The sequence below is a fragment of the Saccostrea echinata genome, unplaced genomic scaffold, assembly GCF_033153115.1.
Source record: "Saccostrea echinata isolate AGI-Se365-2 ecotype Australia unplaced genomic scaffold, CSIRO_AGI_Sech_v1 ptg000023l, whole genome shotgun sequence".
In the NCBI taxonomy this organism is placed as follows: Eukaryota; Metazoa; Mollusca; class Bivalvia; order Ostreida; family Ostreidae; genus Saccostrea; species Saccostrea echinata.
Window position 1 is genome coordinate 12,690,116 of NW_026889772.1, and position 22,265 is coordinate 12,712,380.

The following is a 22,265-nucleotide window of genomic DNA, read 5'->3' on the forward strand; positions in this document are numbered from 1 at the left end:
AAGTATAATAAAATTATTTATTATACTTCATTATAATTATTCTATACAACGCGTCATCTGATTGGTTCTTGATTATCACGTGACAGCGCCATAAAACTTCATATTTTACTGTCGTCGTCGTGCTTTTCATCATATTCAACCTCTTCGGAAACCTTATGCATTTTCCCGCAATAGTTATCGTTCATTGAACGAAAACTCCCGAGAGTAGTAGACGTCACAATAGCCTTCCTTACATCACAAAAATACTGATGGACTTCTGTAAATTGTTTCAGTAAAACTAAGTTAAAATTGAAAGTGAATTTAAGAGCGGTGCTGAATTTGAAAGTTTATTTTTATTTTTAATGTTTCTGCTCGTTTCGGTATAATAAACAATTTATTGCATGAATGTTCGAGAAACATGAAGATTTATTCAGCCAAGGAATATCATATTCCCCTCGGGTGAAGCCCTCGGGGAATATGATTTTCCTTGGCTGAATAAATCTTCACATTTCCCTCACGATCATGCAATAATTGTATAATATTCCCTATTTGAGCAAGGACACGAGTAATGTACATTTACCCCACCTCTGTTCATTTTTCGATGAAATCCTGGCTTACGATTGGTTGAAGTCTGTCACGTGAAGGGGGTGTATTACTTATACCTAGTCGCTTGAAAATCAATACATGGTCGATACGGAGTTATCGTTCTTTTGTAACGTTCGAACAACTCGAGTTCACGCGATTTGCCGAGTGTCTGTTGACAATGTTACAGTTAACTAATGTAAGTAACGAAGATGGAACCTTTTTCTCCCTTTACTGAAAGTCTTCAAAACTGTCAGTACGTTATTATAGCACGAAACACTCGCAAAAAAACATTATGTCATGCAACGTGACGTCATAATAGACATTGTATGAGTGATATATAGTGAGAAAAACAATTTTACAAACCACAGACAATGCATAAATATTTTATCGGTGGGGTAAATTCATTACATAGTTTTGTAGTGACAGGGTACGGGATGATACCTGGTTAGTAAATTCCATACCTGGCTCGACTTCGCCTCGCCAGGTATGAAATTTACTAACCAGGTATCATCCCGTACCCTGTCACTAAAAAACTATGTAACTAATAGTATATCCAACTGAACTTAGTACTGAAGGAGTAATCAAGTATGAAATAACAGCTCTGGTACAACTGAAGATAACTAGTACTTTACTGATTTTATTACAGTAACAATTTAACAACAAGCAATTACAATATTCACACAGACATTGCTGTATAACATCATTGAATAACGGACAAAAATAGAGGCCTATTAACATTACTCAAAAAGTAATCCACTCTACTACAAAATAAGTCCAAACTAATGGAATTCTGTGTCAATTTCCTACATTTTCACCTCCTCCAATATCTATAGAATTTGTGAAGAACTTTGAAATGAAATTTTTGCCTAAATTTAGAAGTATTTGTTTATTTTGGAAAAATACAGCATTATTTCTAGATGGACGGAGCATTAAATTGTTTTATAGATTCAATTGGATAAAGCAAGATTTAATACAATATATGCCAGCAAGGTTTTTTTCAGTAAAACTTGTTTTATTTTATACTGACATTTAATAAAACTTCTTATAATGCACAACGATTACCTAAAGCAGATAGTATTGAAAATAATAAATGCAGGCAAGCAGCTCTATATACTGTACATTGCTTGAATTTCTGCAAATCTTATCTTTTCTTAAAGCACTTTTATGCATGTCAAAGTACTTAATTAAAAAAAGAGATCAGTCCTAGTAATTAATAGTGAATTAAACTTGATATAAAACTGTAAACACAGACCTTGTTACATGTATATATTGTACTTTTTATGTATTTTGTCCTCAGAGATTGAAATTGTTCGAAGAGCACATTTTGGAAGCAAATGGATAAAGTTCACTTAAATTCTATTAAATAAACAAAAAAATCAAAAAGTTTCCATATTTGCCCTATATTGCTGATCTGCATGCAGAAATGTAAAATAACATTGGACAAGACATTCTGCATACAAATCAATCCCTGTAAAACACTGTTACATCTTGCACCACGTAGATGAACATGTTCTTTAGCACAGATATGCAGTATGTTTCACAATAACAAATCACTGTCTACAATATCCAGTGAACATTCAAGTCCTTTAAATCTCTCTGGTTAATGGAGGTCTTGAAAGTTGATAGTTGACCCTGTAAACTCTGAATCTTGAATTGATTGGTCTAGACTAGTGGAAGAATTATCAGTTAGATCTGAAATTTCACTTCCCAACACTTGTTCATCTGAATATAAATCTGTAACTGTACTAGGAGGGTCATCCTGAAATAAAAAAAAATATTCTTCTTGATGCCTCACTCGAAGGGTATTACTATTTTTACTACTTAGCAATGCAAATGCCTTTTTAAATCTAAAAGATTTTATTTTCCAGTTTATATTTTGCAAAACCCCTAGAGAAAGTGTCAAAGTTCTCTGATCCAGATAATTTTTATATCAGAGTGTGGATGACAGAGATAATGGTATGGTACACTGACCTGTAACAGCTGTGTCTGTACGTACATGACCCCTGTCTCGGGGTCCCTAAAGGTGATCCCTCGGGAGGAAAGGGAGTCAGCCGAAGGGCTGAAGGTCACATGGTCTGCGGAGGCACTGAATGATGGTGCCTCCTCTGGAGAAAGGAAAACTGACGAAGCCTGTGCCAGCAAACTCTCTTCAGAATTCTCTACAAGATAAATATTGTACATGTATTAAAAAGGTTGCTACAATTCTCAATTTAAATTTTAATCAAAATAAACTCATTACCATATACATTGTTTACACATCCTCCTACATTCAGGTTTTAATACCTCAATGTATATCAACTTAGCAATTAAAACTGAAGGGACTAGAAAACTGACACAGTCAGAGAGGGCCCCACTAAGGGCAAAGTTGTTCTCTTACAGTAAAGTTCTACTGTGTAAAATTTGAAAATGTTGCATTGAAAACCGAGTTATTAAACTGCAACAAAAATTTCAAGGATATACATTCAAACATACATACAGACAGTTCTATCAGTGACTTGGTCTTATAGTCGAGTACTTCTGTACAAATTTGAAAATATTAAGTTGCTCTTGTAGTAAAATATGTACAAAATTGAAAGACATTTTGTTGAAAACTGTTTGAGTTGGTATGAGTTTTCACGTCACAATAAAAATGTTTATGGACAGACAGGCAGAAAGATGGACAATGTAATTCCTATAGAGCTCCTTCATTTTCATGCAGGGCCCTAAAATAATTGTAGCAGAAATATCTAAACCCCCTAGTGTGAGATGGAAGACATGATTTTCCATCAATGGTTTTTTACAACTCCCCCTTTTTATAAGTAAATGAGACGGTGTACTTTACCCTGGTCTGTGTATTCCTGACTATCTCCAGCAGTGGAGGTTTTTTCCTTCAGTAGTTGTCTCCTTTGTCTGGCTCGATAGCTCAGGTTGTGATTACTGAGATAATCAGTCCGTGCAGATCCACTGTTATTCTCCAATACCACTGGACCAGCCATGCTCTCTGTATATAGAGGTAATAACGATAGAGATTATCGACTTTTACATGCATATTACATTTGACATAATTCTATTTTTGATTTATATTTTACTCTTAAACATATAAATCCTTTAAACAAAAAAAAAACATAAAAAAGCATGCAAATATCAATATCATTTTTAACCTTTTTTAGACGGTGGCTATTTATAGCCACAGGCTATTGCTGCTGGTCTGGGCTATGAATAAACAACAGTGTAAAATCACGGGGACACTAGCGGCGATTTTTGCAGAGACAAAATAATGAAAGTGGGGTCGTTTCGATGTTCGAAAATAAAATGTACTTGGTTCTCAAGTTATTTCAATGACATTTTGTTGTTGGGCGTAAAGTTTAATTCCTGATATTTGCCGTTATAATATTTCTCGCCTCATGAATATTCATAAATTACGCCGACTTAATGTTAATTCGTACAAAAACTGATTCGTATATAAGGAGTCAGTTCGTATGCAAACCACAGAAGTCAATTCGTACATAAAGTTTGCTGAACATGAAACAAATGCAAAAAGTCTGTTCGTATACACTGCCTTTTTGCGTTGTGTAAATGTAAAATTTCAATAAAATTTATTAAAAGTAAAAAAAATCTGGGGGAAAATATTTATGGATAATGGTTTCACATTACACCTTACCATCTTAGGAAATAAAATAATTATTGTTAAACCAACACACTCTCAGCGGTTTCTTCGCTGTTGGATGTGCGAAAAACACGAATTGCGAGATGTTCCCAATTTGGTATTCCCTAATTACGAGATACTCCATGCTTGGAAAGCGTCGATCCCTAAATTTCTCCATTTCCAAAAATTCAGTTAACATGATTCGAGGACTGCGTATTCCTTATTGCAGAACTGCCTGTTTTAATTTTTTTTTTGGAGACGTTTTGTGGAATTTTTATACAATAATACTTATACAGTTTATTGAAATTTTACGGTGTCTTTTGATTATTTGAATTTCTAGTATCTGTTGACGATACTATATTAGAGAAAGATATATTTTCGGAATAGAAAAAAAAAATCACGTCCTCTTAAAGTTTGCATAAAAGAGAGTTATTGAAGGCAGTTACGATGCCATGTTGCAAAGTTTATTACGGTTCTATCTAAAAACAAAAGGCATTGCCTAATTATCTCGGACACAAAATCTACTGAAAGGATGCTAATTTATCAAAGCTATAATTATAAGACTGCGACGAACAAAAGTTACCCATATATTTCAATTGTATTTGAAAATTCTATCGTGCCTCGAATAAAATTTACCCTTTAAAAAGTGTAAGAAAAAAGCTACACAAATACATTTACATGAAATATTAGGATTTTCTTGCGAATTCAGTAGGCTTAATTTAGGCCAGCCTTCTCCTACATGTGTTTTCAAAACTTCGTATTACACAATGACTTGCGGGGTCAGTGCATATTAAGATATTAAGAGAAATAGAGGGTGAAAGATATTTTGTTATTCTGTTCTTTTTTTTTCTTTTCGAATAGTATATATATCAAACAAATAGGTAAAACTACTGTACAATTCTTGAAGTCTTTCAACCTTATAGAAATAAGTAAATTACTGGAAATTTGGCAAAGATTGAGATTCAAAGATAAAGTCTATTTCATTATCTTTCAGCATATGATTTATGTCGCGCAAAACAACAGTACAACGCCAAAAGTCATTCATCATTTCCCTTTTTACCGTATATTTTAAGAAAAGTTAGTTTTTGTTTTAAAAAATATTGTGAGTTCAATTTTACTCCAGATTAGCAAAATTTGATAATTAATCACTGAGTAAAAGATTTTAAATTATAAAGTCACAATTTCTAACTTCAGCACACCACGATTTCATGACACTTTTTGTTGTAAAATTTAACTTTTTCATTCGATACTTGATATCACTGAAATGCATGCTGATATGATTATTTTCAAATTATGCGAAGAAGGTACAATGAATTCGGAATTTACTGATACTCGCTCATATCTGCAACTCACAATAGGGTTATTAATTATTCCTATAATATTTCAAACACATTTCTACAAAAAAAAAAAAAAAAAAATGCACATCTTACTTGGAAGCGCACCTAAATGGAACCACACATGCATGAAAGCTGTCTTAAAATAAATATATTCAGTCACCACATGAATATATTAGCACCTTTGATTCCCTTAATTTAACATTTAGGGTAAAATGAATTGTTTTAAGGATTAATTAATGAAAAAAAAAGATTGAAATGATCGATCTTTCGTTTCTGGCATTTCAGCGCATTTTTTTCTTCAAACATAATTTTATAATAAAACTAAATAAATGTAAAAAATTTCATGCAATAAATTGCTTAACAACTTCAATTAATACATGTCCTCATTATACTGATGCAAATATAAATTAACTTATCAAATTAATACATGTATTGTGAAAAATTGCAACAAACTTTCATAACTTCAATATCATTTTACAGATTCTCATATCATTTTATTTTATTTAATTCATTCATGCCAGTGGCCATGTGGCGCAGTAATTAGAGCATATGCTCTAGAGTCACGGAGTAAGGAGTCCATCCTTACGTCGAGGGTTCGAATCCCACTGCGGGACATGGAGACCGGTCCTTCGGATGAGACTGTTAAACTGAGGTCCCGTGTCGCAGTAAGTGCTGACCAGAAAAAGATCCCTCACTGCACAATGGCCCTGAGTGCTGAGTATAGATATAAATTTAAAGCCCACCAAAGGCAATGGTGGCGTCTCATTATGAGTGAAAAATTCCCGAGAGGGACGTTTTAATTAAAACAAACAAAAAATCAAACAAAATCATTCATGCCACCGTCTATCAGTACTCACAGTACTTTGATTAACCAATTTCAGTAAACAGTTGAAGCTAAGGTAATAAATATGCCCGTCTATTTCTGAAATCTTACGAGTGTGGGGGGCTGTTTGATTGGTTGTTGGCTCCGGTTTCTCTAACCCCGACATCAGCTGATTCAGAACAGCCTGGCTGATCTGTGGAATCTCTCCAGAAGAATCTAAAACAATAAATTTCTTCAATTATTGTACTGAGCATCACTTTTATTATATCATAATGTGGAAATTTCATGTAAATGAAAGTCAGTTAAAGTTCAAAGAATAGAAGAAATTAAACAATTCAGATATCAAGATTTCTTTACAACAAAATACTTTAAACATTGACATCTCCCCAAAGTACACCAATAAACTGCCGTAAAAGACACTTTTAAGAACTGGTATCTTTATATGCACCTGCATGCATTACAATTAAATGTTGAATTACCTGCGGGATTGGTGATGAATTCTAATGGGTCAATGGTCATTTGCTCCGATGCAGGAATGGTCAGCATAGCCATCGTAGTCTTTGGTTCTGTTGAAATATTACCAATAGTAAGAAACAGAAATTTGAATTTTTTTCAAAAAGTCCTCCAATTTAATTCTTAATTCATCATTTTATGCAATTTTGTATTTGTTGATTCTTTGATATTGACTGAGTACCTGTTGCCTGGACTGACTGTTCTAGGTTTTGGCTTCCTCCTGGATCTACAAATAAGCAACATTAAAAGTTCAACTTTCACTTTTGTTTTCTGAAACATGTACAGTGTATATATTATATAATTTTCATTCCATTGAAGACAAACAATATTATTAAAACAATTAATAGCTGTCAAAACACTTATTTCAATACAGAATGAAATTGTGCTATTAGTTTATTTACTGAAAGACACATTTAATTTACATGTTTATTACTAAGAGTTCTTAATTTACTTATTTTTTTGAAAAAGACTCTTTTACAGGAATGTTTAATGTGTACTGTCAACATACGGGCAGCCCAAATACTTCAAATGATAATTCACAATAAAATATTACTAGATAATTTTTGCAACAAGTCAATAAATATGGAGTTTCAGATCCAAGGTTGAGAGGAATAATTAATTCCTTGGCATATTTTATTGTATGAATCATGTCTCCACTTTCCATGGTAGAGAATCCCTCATTTGGGCATTTAGTGAGAATGTTAGCCTGAATAAAACCTTAAAAGAATCTGCACTGAAATTGCAGGAACACATTCAAACTTCAGTGGATAATAATAACATTTGCCATTTAAATACTGCTTTGATATTTGAAGGGATAAAAACTTGGAAGTAATCAATTATTAATCAATTACATCTTCCAAAGTAATCGATTACAATCGATTACAGGACAAAAATGAGTGTAATCGATTAATAATCGATTACACAAAATTCCCCTAAGTAATCGATTATTAATCGATTACATTTTTCAGTAATCCTGCCCATCCCTGGTATATAACAATCTTTTTTTGGGGTTGTTTATCTTCTTACTGTTGATTTGAACTGTCTGGATAACAGTTTTGGCATCTGTGTTTGAGGTCATCATTCCTATGTCCTGTAACTCTCCCCCCAGCAGTGGCTCCAGGTCCAGTTGAGTGACCTGTCCATTACTGGAAATACTGCTTAAGTGTTTCTGAACCATGTGTTCCCGCAGCTTGGACTTTAAAAAGTACTTCTTCATGCATCCCTCTATAGGGCAGTGATACGCTATCTTCTCCACTTTTTGATTTTCATGCCGATTCATGTGAACCTTCAGGCTTGTTTTGGCAACAAACTTTGCAGTGCATCCTGTTAAAAAATGCATTTTCAATTCTAACAATTTTTTTTTCAAAATCATACAAACTCTAGACAGAATGAAAGTTTCTTAAGAATGTGCTTACCTTCAACAGGACATGAAAATGGCTTCTTCCCACTGTGTGTAATCATGTGACCTTTTAGGTGCTCCGACCTCATGAAAGCTCGGCCGCAGTTTTCCACCGGACATTTCCATTTACGCAGTCCTGTATGTTTGGCTTGATGTCGACGCAATTTACTGGCAGTAGTAAATGCCCATCCACAATTCTATTTCAGAAAAAGAAATTACTTAAATGTACTCTGCACACTGACATACTTCTGAATTTCTTGAGAATCATGACATATTTACATGTATGTTCCCATTTTCAACTATCACAATATTGCGATGTCTTCCAAGTCTTTCTATTATAAACAGCTATTGTATTGTCCTGAAATTTTATTATTATGGTGGTGGACTCATGGTTTTTTTTGCAACTTTTGATAATAACTCTTACAACAAGACCAAAACATACTGTAAAACTCTTCAAAGCTTTCAGATAACTATCTTCAAAGTTATAACCTTCTGATGTTTTAAAAATTCACTGAGTCATAAAAATTGCTCCTCAGAAATTTAACCATAGACATGTATTTTCTAACGGAAAACAAAATCTGTTTGATAAACGCAAATCTTCAATCTCAGGGCATAAAAATTCCAACAACAAATCTGCAAATCATGCTTCAGACTAATGCAATATGAGAAAAAACTTACTTCAAAGTAACAGACAAAAGGTTTTTCTCCTGTATGAGATCTCATATGCTGCTTGAGGCGACAGGCAGTGGAGTACACTTTGGTACAGCCCTCATAATTGCACCGAAAATCCCGGTCCTGTTGATGTGTACGTGGGTGTGACCCCATACAGTGAGGAGAGAAGAAAGTCTTGTCACAGCCATCTACTGGGCACCTAAAAATGAAGCCAATCACAGTTAAAATTACACACTTAAAATTACCAGTTTAGAGGCTTAACTTTGCCATTTTGTTTTCCTTTGCAATGCTTTCTAAAAGTCAACCCTATTCAGAAAATTAATACAAACATACATTAACTTTAACATCATATACAGTCAAACCTCATTATCTTGAACTCAATGGGACCAAGAACAAAAAAATCGAGATATATCCAAGGATTCAAGATATCAAGGGTAAAATACTTAAGGAATAAGTGGTTGGGACCTCCAAATCACTTTGACATATCCATGGTGTTCGGGATATCGGTTTTCGAGATACCGAAGTTCAACTGTAAAACCTCATGCTTACTTGTATTTCTTTTCAGATCCATTATGTGTTTTCATGTGAAGGTTCAGCTGTCTACGGTTTGGAAATTTCATGTTACACCCTGGTTCTAAACAAGGCTCACATGGCTTCTCATGAGATTTCTTGTGAGATTTCAAGTTATATGACGTAGCAAATCTCTTACCACAGTCTGGGTAGTCGCACTGAAAAAAAAATATATAAATAAAGCTACATGTTTAAAATTAGAGCTAGATCAGCTATTTGGTGTAATCATTAAGCAGAGTTCTAAACATTTGAAAATTTAACTATGGAAAAAGCTATGCAAAAACAAATGATGCAAAGTTATGCTTTGATAGTGACTATAAATCAGTGTCATCAAGACTGACTCTTAAACCTCTAAATATGATCTAAAATGAGAACACAAGACAAACGGCATACCTGGAAGTCCTTCCTTCCTTGATGAGATTCTTCATGTCTTTTAAGTTTGTAACACGTAGTAAATGCCCAATCACAGCCTGGTTTGCTACACTGTAAACAAATATGTAGTATGAACCAATAGTTGTGACACTGTACATGTTCTTAAATTCTCATTTGCTCCTCAATGCCTTGTAACCCCCCCCCCCTTTTGCACTTTTTTGTAATTACCTTGAAAGGTCTTTCCCCTGTGTGACTCATCAGATGTATCCTCATTTTTGAAAGCTTCCTGAAAATTTTGTCACATCCTGGATGAGTACAAAGGTACATGTACACCCACTTGTGGGGCCCTCCAGTGGGGTTCTTCAAGAACATGGGAGGCTACAAGAACATACATTTCATGTCACATTATCAGAAGAAATCGTTGAGTTTTAATTCAGAAGAGTTTGTTTTTAGTAGGGGTACATCTATAACTAAATACATGAAACTTAATTTTACCTCTTTAGTCCATTGTGGCCTTGATTATTAGTGATGTATGCTTACTGCTTACCTTTGTAATGGAGTTGTCCACGTTTATCATCGTCTGACCCCCTGCTTCACCAGAATTTGTGGTTAGAATGGTACTTCCTCCTGGGTTAGCTGGCAAAATCAGGAACCCTGCAAAATAAGGGAAAGCATAATAAATATGTATTCTGCAATGCAATATCTTCTATGTACTAACACTCTACACATACTGCATAGATGGAGAGATCTTTCTAATCAGTAAATATTCCATTCAGGAACCTGGTTATGTAAAGTATGCATTCCAAAAATAGTAGTCAAAACATGGCAGTGAAAAAAATATGAACACAAGGTCTATAAATATAATATTCTTCCTGTATCCTTAATTTGCGATAAATCACTATAAGACTAATCATGATGCTCTTTTATTCACCAGTTTGAATGGGTTGGGCTTTAGAGTTGTCCACATTCTTCGCCATCTGATTGACAGGTACAAGCCTCGTCATGGAATCACTCCCAGGGAGCTGATTGGAGTTGATGTGCAGGAGTTGCTGCCCCTGGCTGGTGTTCACTAGAATTTGAGTGGTATTCTGTACAGGTACAAACTTGATTTCTGGGGCCTGTTTGTCACTGTTTCCATCTGTTTTTGGGTTTTGAATGGTGATGAGCTGATTCGGCACAATCTGTAAAGTGCCAGATGTGAGAGTTGTTGGTGCGACAGTATGCATGTTCATGGGTTGCTGAACTTGAACCACATTCAGTTTACTATTAGTTACAGTTATTGCACTGTTCGAAGCACCAACTGATTGTGCTAGTTTAGTGACTTGCTGAGTCTTGCTTTTTAATAATGAAACAGATGAAGTAATGTCAGTGGTTGACTTTGAGAAAATGTCCGAGTTGGAACTCTTTGGGCCTACTGAAGCTTCAAACTCTAATCCCCTGTCAGGCATACTTTCAAGTTCCTGGGGAGTCATTAACATGTTATTTTTATCCTCAAATATTGAGACGTCCTTTTCCGAAATACTTGTACTGCAACCAGTAGACTGGGATTGAGAAAATATAGAAGCCATACTGGAATTAGACCCAGAGATTCCTCCAGAGCTTGCGGTCGACAACAGGGACCCATTTGTCCCTCCCAGCAGCAAACTTGACGTTTCCAATGGAAGGACTGATCCCTCAGCACATAGTGGCAAATCTGTCGTGTCCGAGAGCGATGTACCGAACAATTCAATTCCATCGTTGCCACTTGTTGGAATGTCAAAATCTATAGCCTCTATATTTCTGCATCGCGACTTCAACCATTCTGTATTGTTTTCAACTACAGCCCTTTCGTAACTATCTAAATCTACGTCCGATGGCGATGATAGAAACTGTAAGTTGTCGCCATTTTGTATTCCTTTTTGATGTTCAACAAGTTGGTCTTCCGTGAGAAGCTCGTTTTTAATTGAGAACGCATCTGGTAGATCAATGTTTACATCCAGACCCGGCACATGTGTACTACATTGGGGGCCGCCATGTTTTACGTTCACTAGACCCCCTTCATTCGACATGTCAAAGCCCCATTCACGTATTTCTTATGGGGTTCGCCATTACAGTTCAGAGCGCAAGGTACCCTGACGTCACCGGATATGGTGTAAAATTCGTAATATGTGCAAATTAAAATGGCGGGAATGTATTCATTTTTTTTATGCCCCGATATGAGTATGGCCGGGGCATATATAGTGTTTGTCATGTCCGTCTTCCGTCTTTCCATCTGTCACACTTTTTGAAAGAAACTTCAACATATTTTTATCAAGGTGAAACCTTATAGACTTTCAGGCTATGCTGGATAGGGCAATTCAAAAATGTTTGACTTTGACCTTGACCTCACTTTTCTTAAATCTGTGCATGTTTAACTCAGTTTCTAAGAAACTATTCAAAATATTTTTATCAAACTTAATTCATATGTCGATACATATATTGATGAGATCTTTTCAACTATATCAGCATTTTTTTTTTACCTTGGCCTTTCCTCTAGTCTTGACCTCACTTTTCTTAGTTGTGTTTAGATCAATTTCAAAGAAACTATGCAAGATGTTTTTATCAAACTTCATATGTTAATATATACATATTAGTGAGATCTGTTCACCTGCATCAAATATGTTCGCCTTTGACCTTCCCTGTGACCTTGATCTCACTTTTTAAAAAAAAAATGTTTAGATCAGTTTAAAAAAAATATATTCAGGGTATTTTATGTATGTTTATTCACTGTTACATATATAATTTGGTGAAAATTTCAATTATGTCCAATTTCTTTTACCTCGACCTTTCCTTAACCTTTGGTTTTGTTTCGGATGATTTTCTTTTTATTTTATTTCTTTAATTTTCTGAAACGATGATCTGCTGATTATTATGCTAACAGCTTACGCATTTTTCGGCGGTGGTTCCTGAACTACATTTTCATCAGCGTACACCCCTCTTTTCCGGCCATTTGATCATAGGTTTAAAATTTCAGAACAGTGCAACAGAGGCCTACATGAAGCTATAAAGGATGACTGCACTTAAGGAAATGCGAAATTTGCGACAAAATAAACTTTCAAAACAAACATTTTTCTTTTCATTGCAATAATGGTCAACATTCAATCTACAACTTTATGTAATTACGTTTAATAGAAGTGTGTACGAGGGTTGTTAGAAAAGTTCGCGGACAAGTCCTATTGCGAGCGCGCTATTTGCATGAATTCATTAAATCTCTGCAGGTAAAAACTATAAGTATTTTCAAATTAATCTGCAAAAATTTGGTGTTTCCGATGATCTTTAAAAAATATGTAGCGAAATTATTTAGATAAAACATGCTTAACGGAGCATGTTACTTTTTCGAACTTTTACATTTCAGAGACATAATTTTGAAATTAAAGATTGCACTATTGTAGCGCATAACAATTTATGATATTTCACCTCTCGCTAAGATATTCATAAAACGTCATCTGACGAAATTATGAATTAAACTGGAGGAGTTATGACGGTTTTATCATTAATTATAGATGATCAATGCGTAAAAACAAAGCTAAAAAATGGTAACGTCATTGAACATCTTGGAGCACTGAGCTATTAAAAAATTTTGTGTGCAGACAGGAAAATGCCCGAAAGAGACTAAAATGTTTTTAGATGCTGCTGGGGATACCAAAGTGTTCAAGTGGTAACAACTTTGTAAGAATGGAAGGATGGACATTTTTAATTATAGACTTCTGCGATACTCCAATATCCTGCTCATAGAATGGGCGTTGCGCCTATGGATTTTGCATTGTTTCTCAAATTTTATCGCTGAACTTTGGAGACATTGTTTTAAAGATCTCGCTAATGTCCGATACGCCACAAAAGATATTTAAAAATAGATAACATGTCTTGATATACTTATTCAATTTTCAAGTCAAAAAAAGATATGAAAAGTCTATAGAAATGAAAGATATTTAGAACTGTGAAAAAGCTTCACAGGTCTAGAATCAGGTTGTCGCGTCATCTAACGTCATAAAACGTTAAGTGATTGCTCCGTGAATCCTATATGACCGCGCAGTAAAAAATCAACGTATATTTTCAAACTCTTAGTAAATGGACATGATCTTTTCCATACTCATAAACAAAAGATAAGAATTTAATAAGACATACGTCATTCTTCAAAGTTTACAATATATTTTCCCCAAATCAACGTGCCCGCGAACTTTTCTAACAACCCTCGTATTTACGAAGTTCGAATCTGTTTTCAAAGGCAGGGGTCATCACAATTTCTTGAATCTCCGTTCGATAATGAGGACGCCCACTTTTTTACTGACTTTATACATAGTCAGCGCATGTTTGTCTATTGTTCTACGTTTAACAGTAGTTGTATATTTGCATAAATAACAATGTGTCAAAAGGAGATTAATAGACAAACATGCGCTCATGGTTAAAAAGAGAAAAAAACTGCTTCTTCTTACATGCATTCGCTCTGTGTGTTGTAACCATAGATTGTGACTTGTTGAATATTATAATTCACCACGTGATTTCTTACCTCAGGTAACTTTGTGAATACTATATTCCGTCACGTGACTTGTAAGGTAGCATGTTTTGTGCTAACTAGGACATTGTGTTCGAACACGTTAAGTCATCTGGCATTGATATAAAATCTACTTTAATCACATTGACGTGCTCATATTGTTAATTTCGTTTTGAAACATTTGTCAGAAGTGTGTTTGTTCCATACAGAATGGAGAGAGAGATTGGAAAGAGTGATCAAGTTCTTTTTTCCAAATATGTTATTTATCAAGTTTAATTTTAGACCCATTCTTACAATGTTAGCTCCACCTCTCATGCATATGTAATGTTCAATCAAGGGCAGGGAAGTGTAAATTCACTATATTTGGAAAGCAGTAAGGACAAAAAACATTGAATCATTTTATTGTATCACAGTCTAAAATCATTTTAAGATTTAAATTTGGTTCCAAATTGACAGGATTCTTTCATAAACGTACAAAAGTGAAATAAGGTTTAGATATAAAAGCAACAGAAGCAACCGAAAAGGACCCATGCAAAAACAGGCGTTAAGTGCAGTCATCCTTTCAAGGAATGTCTTTCGAATGAAATGTGAAGTATAAACGAATGAATGTATGACATGGCCGTAGGAATGGGGGGGGGGGGGGTCCCCCAATCATTTTGGGACTGTTGAAAACATAGCTACTATATACTTGTGCCCCCTCAATAAAAACGTCTGATGATTTTTTTTTTTTTGTTTGTTTGTTTTTTTTTTTTTTTTTTTGCTTGTCAAGGAATTTTTGGTAGTTGATAGTGCCCCCAACTGAAAATGTATTGCTGCCCCCCCCCCAAACTGAAATTGCTTCCTACGGGCCTGTATGAGATTTTATGTTTTGACAAGCATTTCTCATCTCATCCTCGCAAGCCAGGGGTCCTGAGTCAACACGTTGGCGTTGGACCAACGGCAACGTGTTGACTCAGGACCCCTGGCTTGCGAGGATGTTCTCATCTCAAACATGTCAAACTGCTATATTAAATTTTAAATTATATGCATTTTATGATGCGACATACTGTAGACAAATAAGGAGCAACAACAAATAACACTGCAATATTTGTTTAAAAGTATTTTTTTTGTATAAAATGTATTGTGAAAAAATAAAATGACAACTTGGTTATGGTCACTACTTTAATTTGGAGAGACAAAGAGGAAGAGTTTATTTATTTATTTATTTATTTATTTATTTATTTATTTATTTATTTATTTATTTATTTATTTATTTATTTACATTTTTCATATTTAAAAAAATGATAAAATTCCCGTAAAATATTATTTTATTCTTGTTATAAAATGTATTTCTGGTGTTTTCGTACTGAATCGAAATTTCAATCGGGTTCGAGGTGCATTACTTTCCTCATGGCGGAAAACTCAAGAATAAGATTTTTCAGAGAAGTCGTTGTTCCCTCGAATTCAGGGTCAAAATGGAAAGAATGCCACATCAATACAGGTAATACAATCATTCAGATATTAATTACTTTGGTCAATTGATGTATTTGTTGATATTCTCAAGAGAGTCGGTGTGAATAGTTCCCGGCATTATCTCTTGCCTAGGTTTCATTTTCAGTGTAGAAAAGTACTGTATGATTGATTAGTCAACATGTAGCGTTTTTTGTTTTGGAAAGAACTAATTCAAGGCAGTCCAAATGAAAAGCAAAATATTTTCATCGGAAGACAAACAAACATGGAAAAGCATTAACAATCATGAATGCATTGAAGATGAGTAGCATTGCACAGGCACTTGTTTCTTATACATGGCACCCCTTTTTTTCTTTCCACAAGGTACCTAACTCAATTTCAGACACCCCCACTTCAAACTCGTATTTCATTAATTTGTCGATCATCTTCATTAACCTACTTGAACAAGACATAGTTCACTTCAAGATACTTGTTTCTTTTCTAATGAATTGTTATGCACACGTCCTTCATCAAACCTCTTAGCATTTCTACTGAACACTAGGGGGAGGCAAAGAACGATAACTCTAACTTAGCGGAAGTTGTGACCTGTTGATTTTATTTGCTCGTGAGTTGGCAAGAATACACCGTGTCGCGAATTTTAGTTGTAACACTTCCCTGGTGTATGACATTGTCCTAACAAGGTAAATATAATTTCTGTAGGTTCATAGAAAGCTATTTTTACTAAGATTTAATCAATTATAACTTGAAATGTTAACAAAAAAACAATTTAAATGCATGTGCTATGAATTCGTCAAACAGAAAAAATTATTTGCAAAGGTATTTCTGCCTGCTTCAAGTTGCATCACTGATAAAAAGTTGCCAAATATAATTAGATGTTTTTATGCAAAATCGCAGTTTGAACAGAGGTTGCAATTTTTGTCACTCATTTTTTAAGTATATTGAAGCGGTGTTTTGGTGTTTGATTACCTCCCTGTTGTTTGATGATAGTTTTGTTCTATATACATAACATATTTTCACGTTAGGTATGTTCTATGCATTTTCATTACTTTAAATAATGGCAACATCTGCTTATGGATAATATCATATATAGTGAATAAGTTTATTTTAAATGCACAACATTTTTTTGATGTTCTGTGTTATGCTATACTAGTACATATATGTACAACGAAACTGGTTATAGATAGGAGTTATCCTTCCTAACTGAAAATTCATCTTTGCTGTCAGGTTAGATTATTTCCATTGAGTCACAGATCGCTGTGTAAGGTAGGCTGTACATATAACTTGATTTTATGAAATCCAGAAGGTATTGAAGCAAATTTCATTTAGAATCTACAATTATATGGAGATAGAATAATGAAAACTGACATTTGACCTTATAATCTTTTAATTTAATTTTTAGCTCACCTGAGCTGAAAGCTCAAGTGAGCTTTTCTGATCACCCGTTGTCCGTCGTCCGTCCGTCCGTCCGTCTGTCTGTCCGTCCGTCCGTCTGTAAACTTTTCACATTTTCAACTTCTTCTCAAGAACCACTGGGCCAATTTTAACCAAACTTGGTACAAAGCATCCTTGGGTGAAGGGGAGTTTAAATTGTTAAAATAAAGGGCCAAGCCCCCTTCCAAGGGGAGATAATCAAGAAAAGACAAAAATAGGGTGGGGTCATTAAAAAATCTTCTTCTCAAGAACCACTGGGCCAGAAAAGCTGAAACTTATGTGAAAGCATCCTGGGGTAGTGTAGATTCTAAATTGTTCAAATCATGACCCCCGGGGGTAGGGCGGGGCCACAATAGGGAATCCAAGTTTTACATTGAAAAATGTAGAAAAAATCTTTAAAAATCTTCTTCTCAAGAACCACTGGGCCAGAAAAGCTGAAACTTATGTGGAAGCATCCTGGGTTAGTGTAGATTCTAAATTGTTAAAATCATGACCCCCGGGGGTAGGGCGGGGCCACAATAGGGAATCCAAGTTTTACATTGAAAAATGTAGAAAAAAATCTTTAAAAATCTTCTTCTCAAGAACCACTGGGCCAGAAAAGCTGAAACTTATGTGGAAGCATCCTTGGGTAGTGTAGATTCTAAATTGTTCAAATCATGACCCCCTGGGGTAGGGCGGGGCCACAATAGGGAATCCAAGTTTTACATTGAAATATGTAGAAAAAATCTTTTAAAATCTTTTTCTCAAGAACCACTGGGCCAGAAAAGCTGAACCTTATGTGGAAGCATCCTGGGGTAGTGTAGATTCTAAATTGTAAAAATCATGACCCCCGGGGGTAGGGCGGGGCCACAATAGGGGATCCAAGTTTTACATTGAAAAATGTAGAAAAAAATCTTTAAAAATCTTCTTCTCAAGAACCACTGGGCCAGAAAAGCTGAAACTTATGTGGAAGCATCCTGGGGTAGTGTAGATTCTAAATTGTTCAAATCATGACCCCCGGGGGTAGGGCGGGGCCACAACAGGGAATCCAAGTTTTACATTGAAATATGTAGAAAAAATCTTTAAAAATTTTCTTCTCAAGAACCACTGGGCCAGAAAAGCTGAAACTTATGTGGAAGCATCCTGGGGTAGTGTAGATTCTAAATTGTAAAAACCATGACCCCCAGGGGTAGGGCGGGGCCACAATAGGGAATCCAAGTTTTACATTGAAATATGTAGAAAATATCTTTAAAAATCTTGTTCTCAAGAACCACTGGGCCAGAAAAGCTGAAACTTATGTGGAAGCATCCTGGGGTAGTGTAGATTCTAAATTGTTCAAATCATGACCCCTGGGGTAGGGCGGGGCCACAATAGGGAATCCAAGTTTTACATTGAAATATGTAGAAAAAATCTTTAAAAATCTTCTTCTCAAGAACCACTGGGCCAGAAAAGCTGAAACTTATGTGGAAGCATCCTGGGGTAGTGTAGATTCTAAATTGTTCAAATCATGACCCCCGGGGGTAGGGCGGGGCCACAATAGGGAATCCAAGTTTTACATTGAAATATGTAGAAAATATCTTTAAAAATCTTGTTCTCAAGAACCACTGGGCCAGAAAAGCTGAAACTTATGTGGAAGCATCCTGGGGTAGTGTAGATTCTAAATTGTTCAAATCATGACCCCTGGGGTAGGGCGGGGCCACAATAGGTATTACAAGGGGAAATCGGGTGAAAAACAGCAAGGCCAAAGTTACTCAGGTGAGCGTTGTGGCCCATGGGCCTCTTGTTAGGAAGAAGTGCTAAACCTCTTTGTTGTAAACCACTCATTTATTCCTCAAAAAGGAGATGGGCTAACATAGCGTGCAGAAAGCCTATAGCTTCAGAAGTATAAAAATCATGTTCAGTTTGTGAATTTAATATTTAGAGTAAAGTTCTCATTATTGAAATTTATGAAATCATGATAAACAAAACTTTTCTGAGGAAAATTTTCTCGGCAAAATTTATTCTTTTATTAAAAAAACTAATATGGTATTCGTGGAATTCGAACCCTAGCAACAAAAATCCTGAGTATCATTTTCTTTCGAGACTAGCACGCTAACCACTAGACTAAAGAAGTCCTGACGAACAGTGGCATTTAAATCATGTTTGTGATATGACCCTTGACCTAATGGACTTGAAGTATTTCTCAAAAAGATGTGAATGTTATGTCATAAAAGTATATTTTTAAGGTAAAGTGGGTCATTGTTCCATATTTTTGGTAACCAAAAAATGTATATTTTTATGCAAATTTTGAGGATTAACTTTCAAAAAGGTGGAGCGAAGACCCACTCATATCGAAAAATAGTGTTATAGTATGAGAAAATGACTCTTTTTGCCCGCTTTAGTGTGTGTCTAATATTTCACAGGTAAATAATTTCCATCTTTGAGGGATTTTTGCAAATTGTAGAGATTTTACATAAAGTATATTTTAATGTTAGACGAAATATGAAGGAAAATTTTGATACAATTGAAATTTATTTTTTCATTTTCATGTTTGTCACACTATAGGCTTATTGCTCATCATGTCAACCCATCTCCTTTCTAAGCACATTTTAAGACTTTATAGAAGATAATCAACTTCAGGTTAGGCTTATCATGCTTATAGTGTAGGATAAAACCAGAGACTACTGAGCTTTTCATTCTGAAGTCTCTGGGTTAATGATAATGATAAAATAAGAGTTTAAATTTGGGGTGTCTGAAATTGAGTTAGGTACCTTGTGGAAAGAAAAAAAGTAGGGGGTGCGCTGTATATGACACAAGTGCCTGTGTGCTCTTGGTTCAAATATTAATATCAATTCTCTGTAAGGACCAAAATTTTACTGTAGGGCTGTGGCACACACCATGAGCGATTTTCATGAAACTTTTTCAGGTGATTAATGCCCATATATTATGACATAATCAACATTCAAAATTAAGGTTACTACCTTGGTTGCCATGGTAATGGGCTAATATAGATTTTTGCCCCATTTACTCTCAATTCAAGCATAAAAATGCTATATACTTGATTTCATGTGGTTTAATCATCTTTATTATTTTGAGATAATTCATACACTAAATGAATAGAACAAATGAAGCACTATATAACACAATAAAAAAATTCCACAAGTCACTGCAAATTCTTCAATTGATGACTCAAAGATGACCAAATTCTTACATTTTGAAAATGGTCATTTTTACCCTATATTTCAAGAAGTCTTTCAAGAAATGCAGGCAATTTAAGAAAAAATCACCAGAAATTTTAGAAACACCATAATAATATTAGTTAACTTTTATGAAAAGTAGAGTGGGGATTTTTTTCGTTTTCGGTATTTTTAACTTCGAAAATTGGCATTTTGCCAAATAATATTTTTTTCAAAATGTTACTGGACACTGGTTGTTTTATAAAATTTCTTTTCCAAACATTTTTCTCACGAATAGATAAGACAAATGGAATGATAAGTAAATATTATTAAAGATAATAAATAAGATACAACAAAATTAAATGAATTATTATTGTTTCTCTATGATCCTTTACAAAGGGCAGGTAACTCAAAATCTAAAGAAAATTAGCTATTCAACTTTTCACTGGAACTTATTTCAGTAAACAACATTTTCAAATACTAGATAAAAAATGGAAAAAGATAATGGATAAAAACTCTAAAGTATACTTTTCAACCAAAAAGAAAATAAATAAAATAAAATAAATAAATAATAAATTATTACTTTTTCATGCATAGGAAGGTAGATATTAATTTAGCAGGTTTGAAATTTGATAAGCTAATGTTAATTTCCTCCATTTAAATTTTGCTTGTTCCCAGATGCAAATCTTTAGATATCAATTTTATTTCGATAAAGAAATTTAGAATTATTTAGACTGACCATAAACATGATAAAGAATGGGGGGGGATAAGACGAGCCATGTGCCCATGCCCATTTTCCGGCTATGCAAGAACATTTTATTGGAAAAAATCTCTCAATTGTTCGAATTTACTTAAGCATTTTAATGTTTACCGTAGTTTTCAAAATGATATATATATTCTAAACAAGCTAAACAGTTGACTTTCATTTACTGTCACAAATGTCTAACATGGGTAAGGACTTCTATTAATTAATCTGCATATTGAGTGTTTACACTTATTGTGGAGATATTATAAAAATGTTAACACCGTATATAATGATAATGGTGATCTAGAAGCGCTTTTATTTAAAATAAATAAAAACGGGAATAAAAGTATTTAAATATCTATTATAATTTTTATCCGGCATTTTAAATAATTTACTGTAAATAAAAGTTCATTACTACAAGTATATATTTTATTTCCAGTGAAAAATATGTTATTCCTATAGACATTTTTTATAAAGTAAAACAAAATTAAAACAAAACAAACAAAACAAAAAAAAAAAAACAAAAACAAAACAAAAAAATCAAAAAATCAGAGCATGACTCGAACACTTTCCTCAATAAACGTCCCTTTAAAGAGCTCCTCGCTAACCACTAGACCACGGCGTCACACTTACATGTCTATTTAAATAGCATACTGTTCTCTATATTTAGCAAGCGTTTTTGGACTTAGAATATTTTAAGACCACGGTGAAAATTTAAGTAAGTTAACTTAATTTTTTATGTAGAGTGGGTCTTCATACCATATTTTTGCAAGTGTAAAAAGCAACATCTTTCCATTGTATGCAAATGGTAATAAGCATTACATTAATTCAACAAAAAGTGAAATATTTGTAAAATGAATTTATTGATTTTTTATCGATCGTTATGTAGGCATATGGCTCGGCTTATCCCCCCAGTTTCTTAACACCCCATTAAAAAATAAAACCATTAATGTATATTCTTACAATCAGAAAACATACACATATTCACGTCAGACGTGTATATGTATAATTTTATCATTACTTTTAAAAATTTTTTTTTTTTTTCAAATTATTAATCAAGCAAGAATCTACATCTAAACATTGTCTAAAATGTGTATTTAGAGATAAACAAAATGTAGAAA

General features: G+C 34.2%; 2 protein-coding genes across 2 annotated transcripts in view; one reads left to right on the plus strand and one right to left on the minus strand.

The window, feature by feature from the left end:
* Positions 1-1,181: 1,181 nt before the first annotated feature.
* Positions 1,182-11,992, minus strand: LOC133191211 (zinc finger protein ZXDC-like). Its single transcript, XM_061326947.1, has 14 exons — positions 10,807-11,992; positions 10,423-10,529; positions 10,104-10,253; positions 9,897-9,986; positions 9,483-9,661; positions 8,940-9,132; positions 8,278-8,458; positions 7,889-8,185; positions 7,044-7,088; positions 6,829-6,915; positions 6,461-6,565; positions 3,386-3,544; positions 2,536-2,723; positions 1,182-2,323 (listed from the first exon to the last, which is right to left on the minus strand). The coding sequence occupies exons 1-14, from the start codon at positions 11,921-11,923 to the stop codon at positions 2,165-2,167; spliced, it is 3,057 nt and encodes a 1,018-aa protein (XP_061182931.1). The 5' UTR covers positions 11,924-11,992; the 3' UTR covers positions 1,182-2,164.
* Positions 11,993-15,767: 3,775 nt separating this feature from the next.
* LOC133191212 (nuclear pore complex protein Nup160-like) overlaps positions 15,768-22,265 on the plus strand; it is a 32,225-nt gene continuing 25,727 nt past the window's right edge. The window contains exon 1 of the mRNA XM_061326948.1: positions 15,768-15,865. Within this exon, the coding sequence (XP_061182932.1) occupies positions 15,775-15,865 (91 nt within the window). The 5' untranslated portion in view covers positions 15,768-15,774. The remainder of the gene's footprint in view (positions 15,866-22,265) is intronic.

Coding starts and splice junctions, on each gene's coding strand:
- LOC133191211 (XM_061326947.1), bottom strand. CDS start 11,923: ATGTCGAATGAAGGGGGTCTAGTGAACGTAAAACATGGCGGCCCCCAA. Junction 10,254..10,422: donor TGGACAACTCCATTACAAAG/GTAAGCAGTAAG, acceptor ATGTTCTTGTAG/CCTCCCATGTTCTTGAAGAA. Junction 9,133..9,482: donor GGATCTGAAAAGAAATACAA/GTAAGCATGAGG, acceptor CTTCATTTTTAG/GTGCCCAGTAGATGGCTGTG.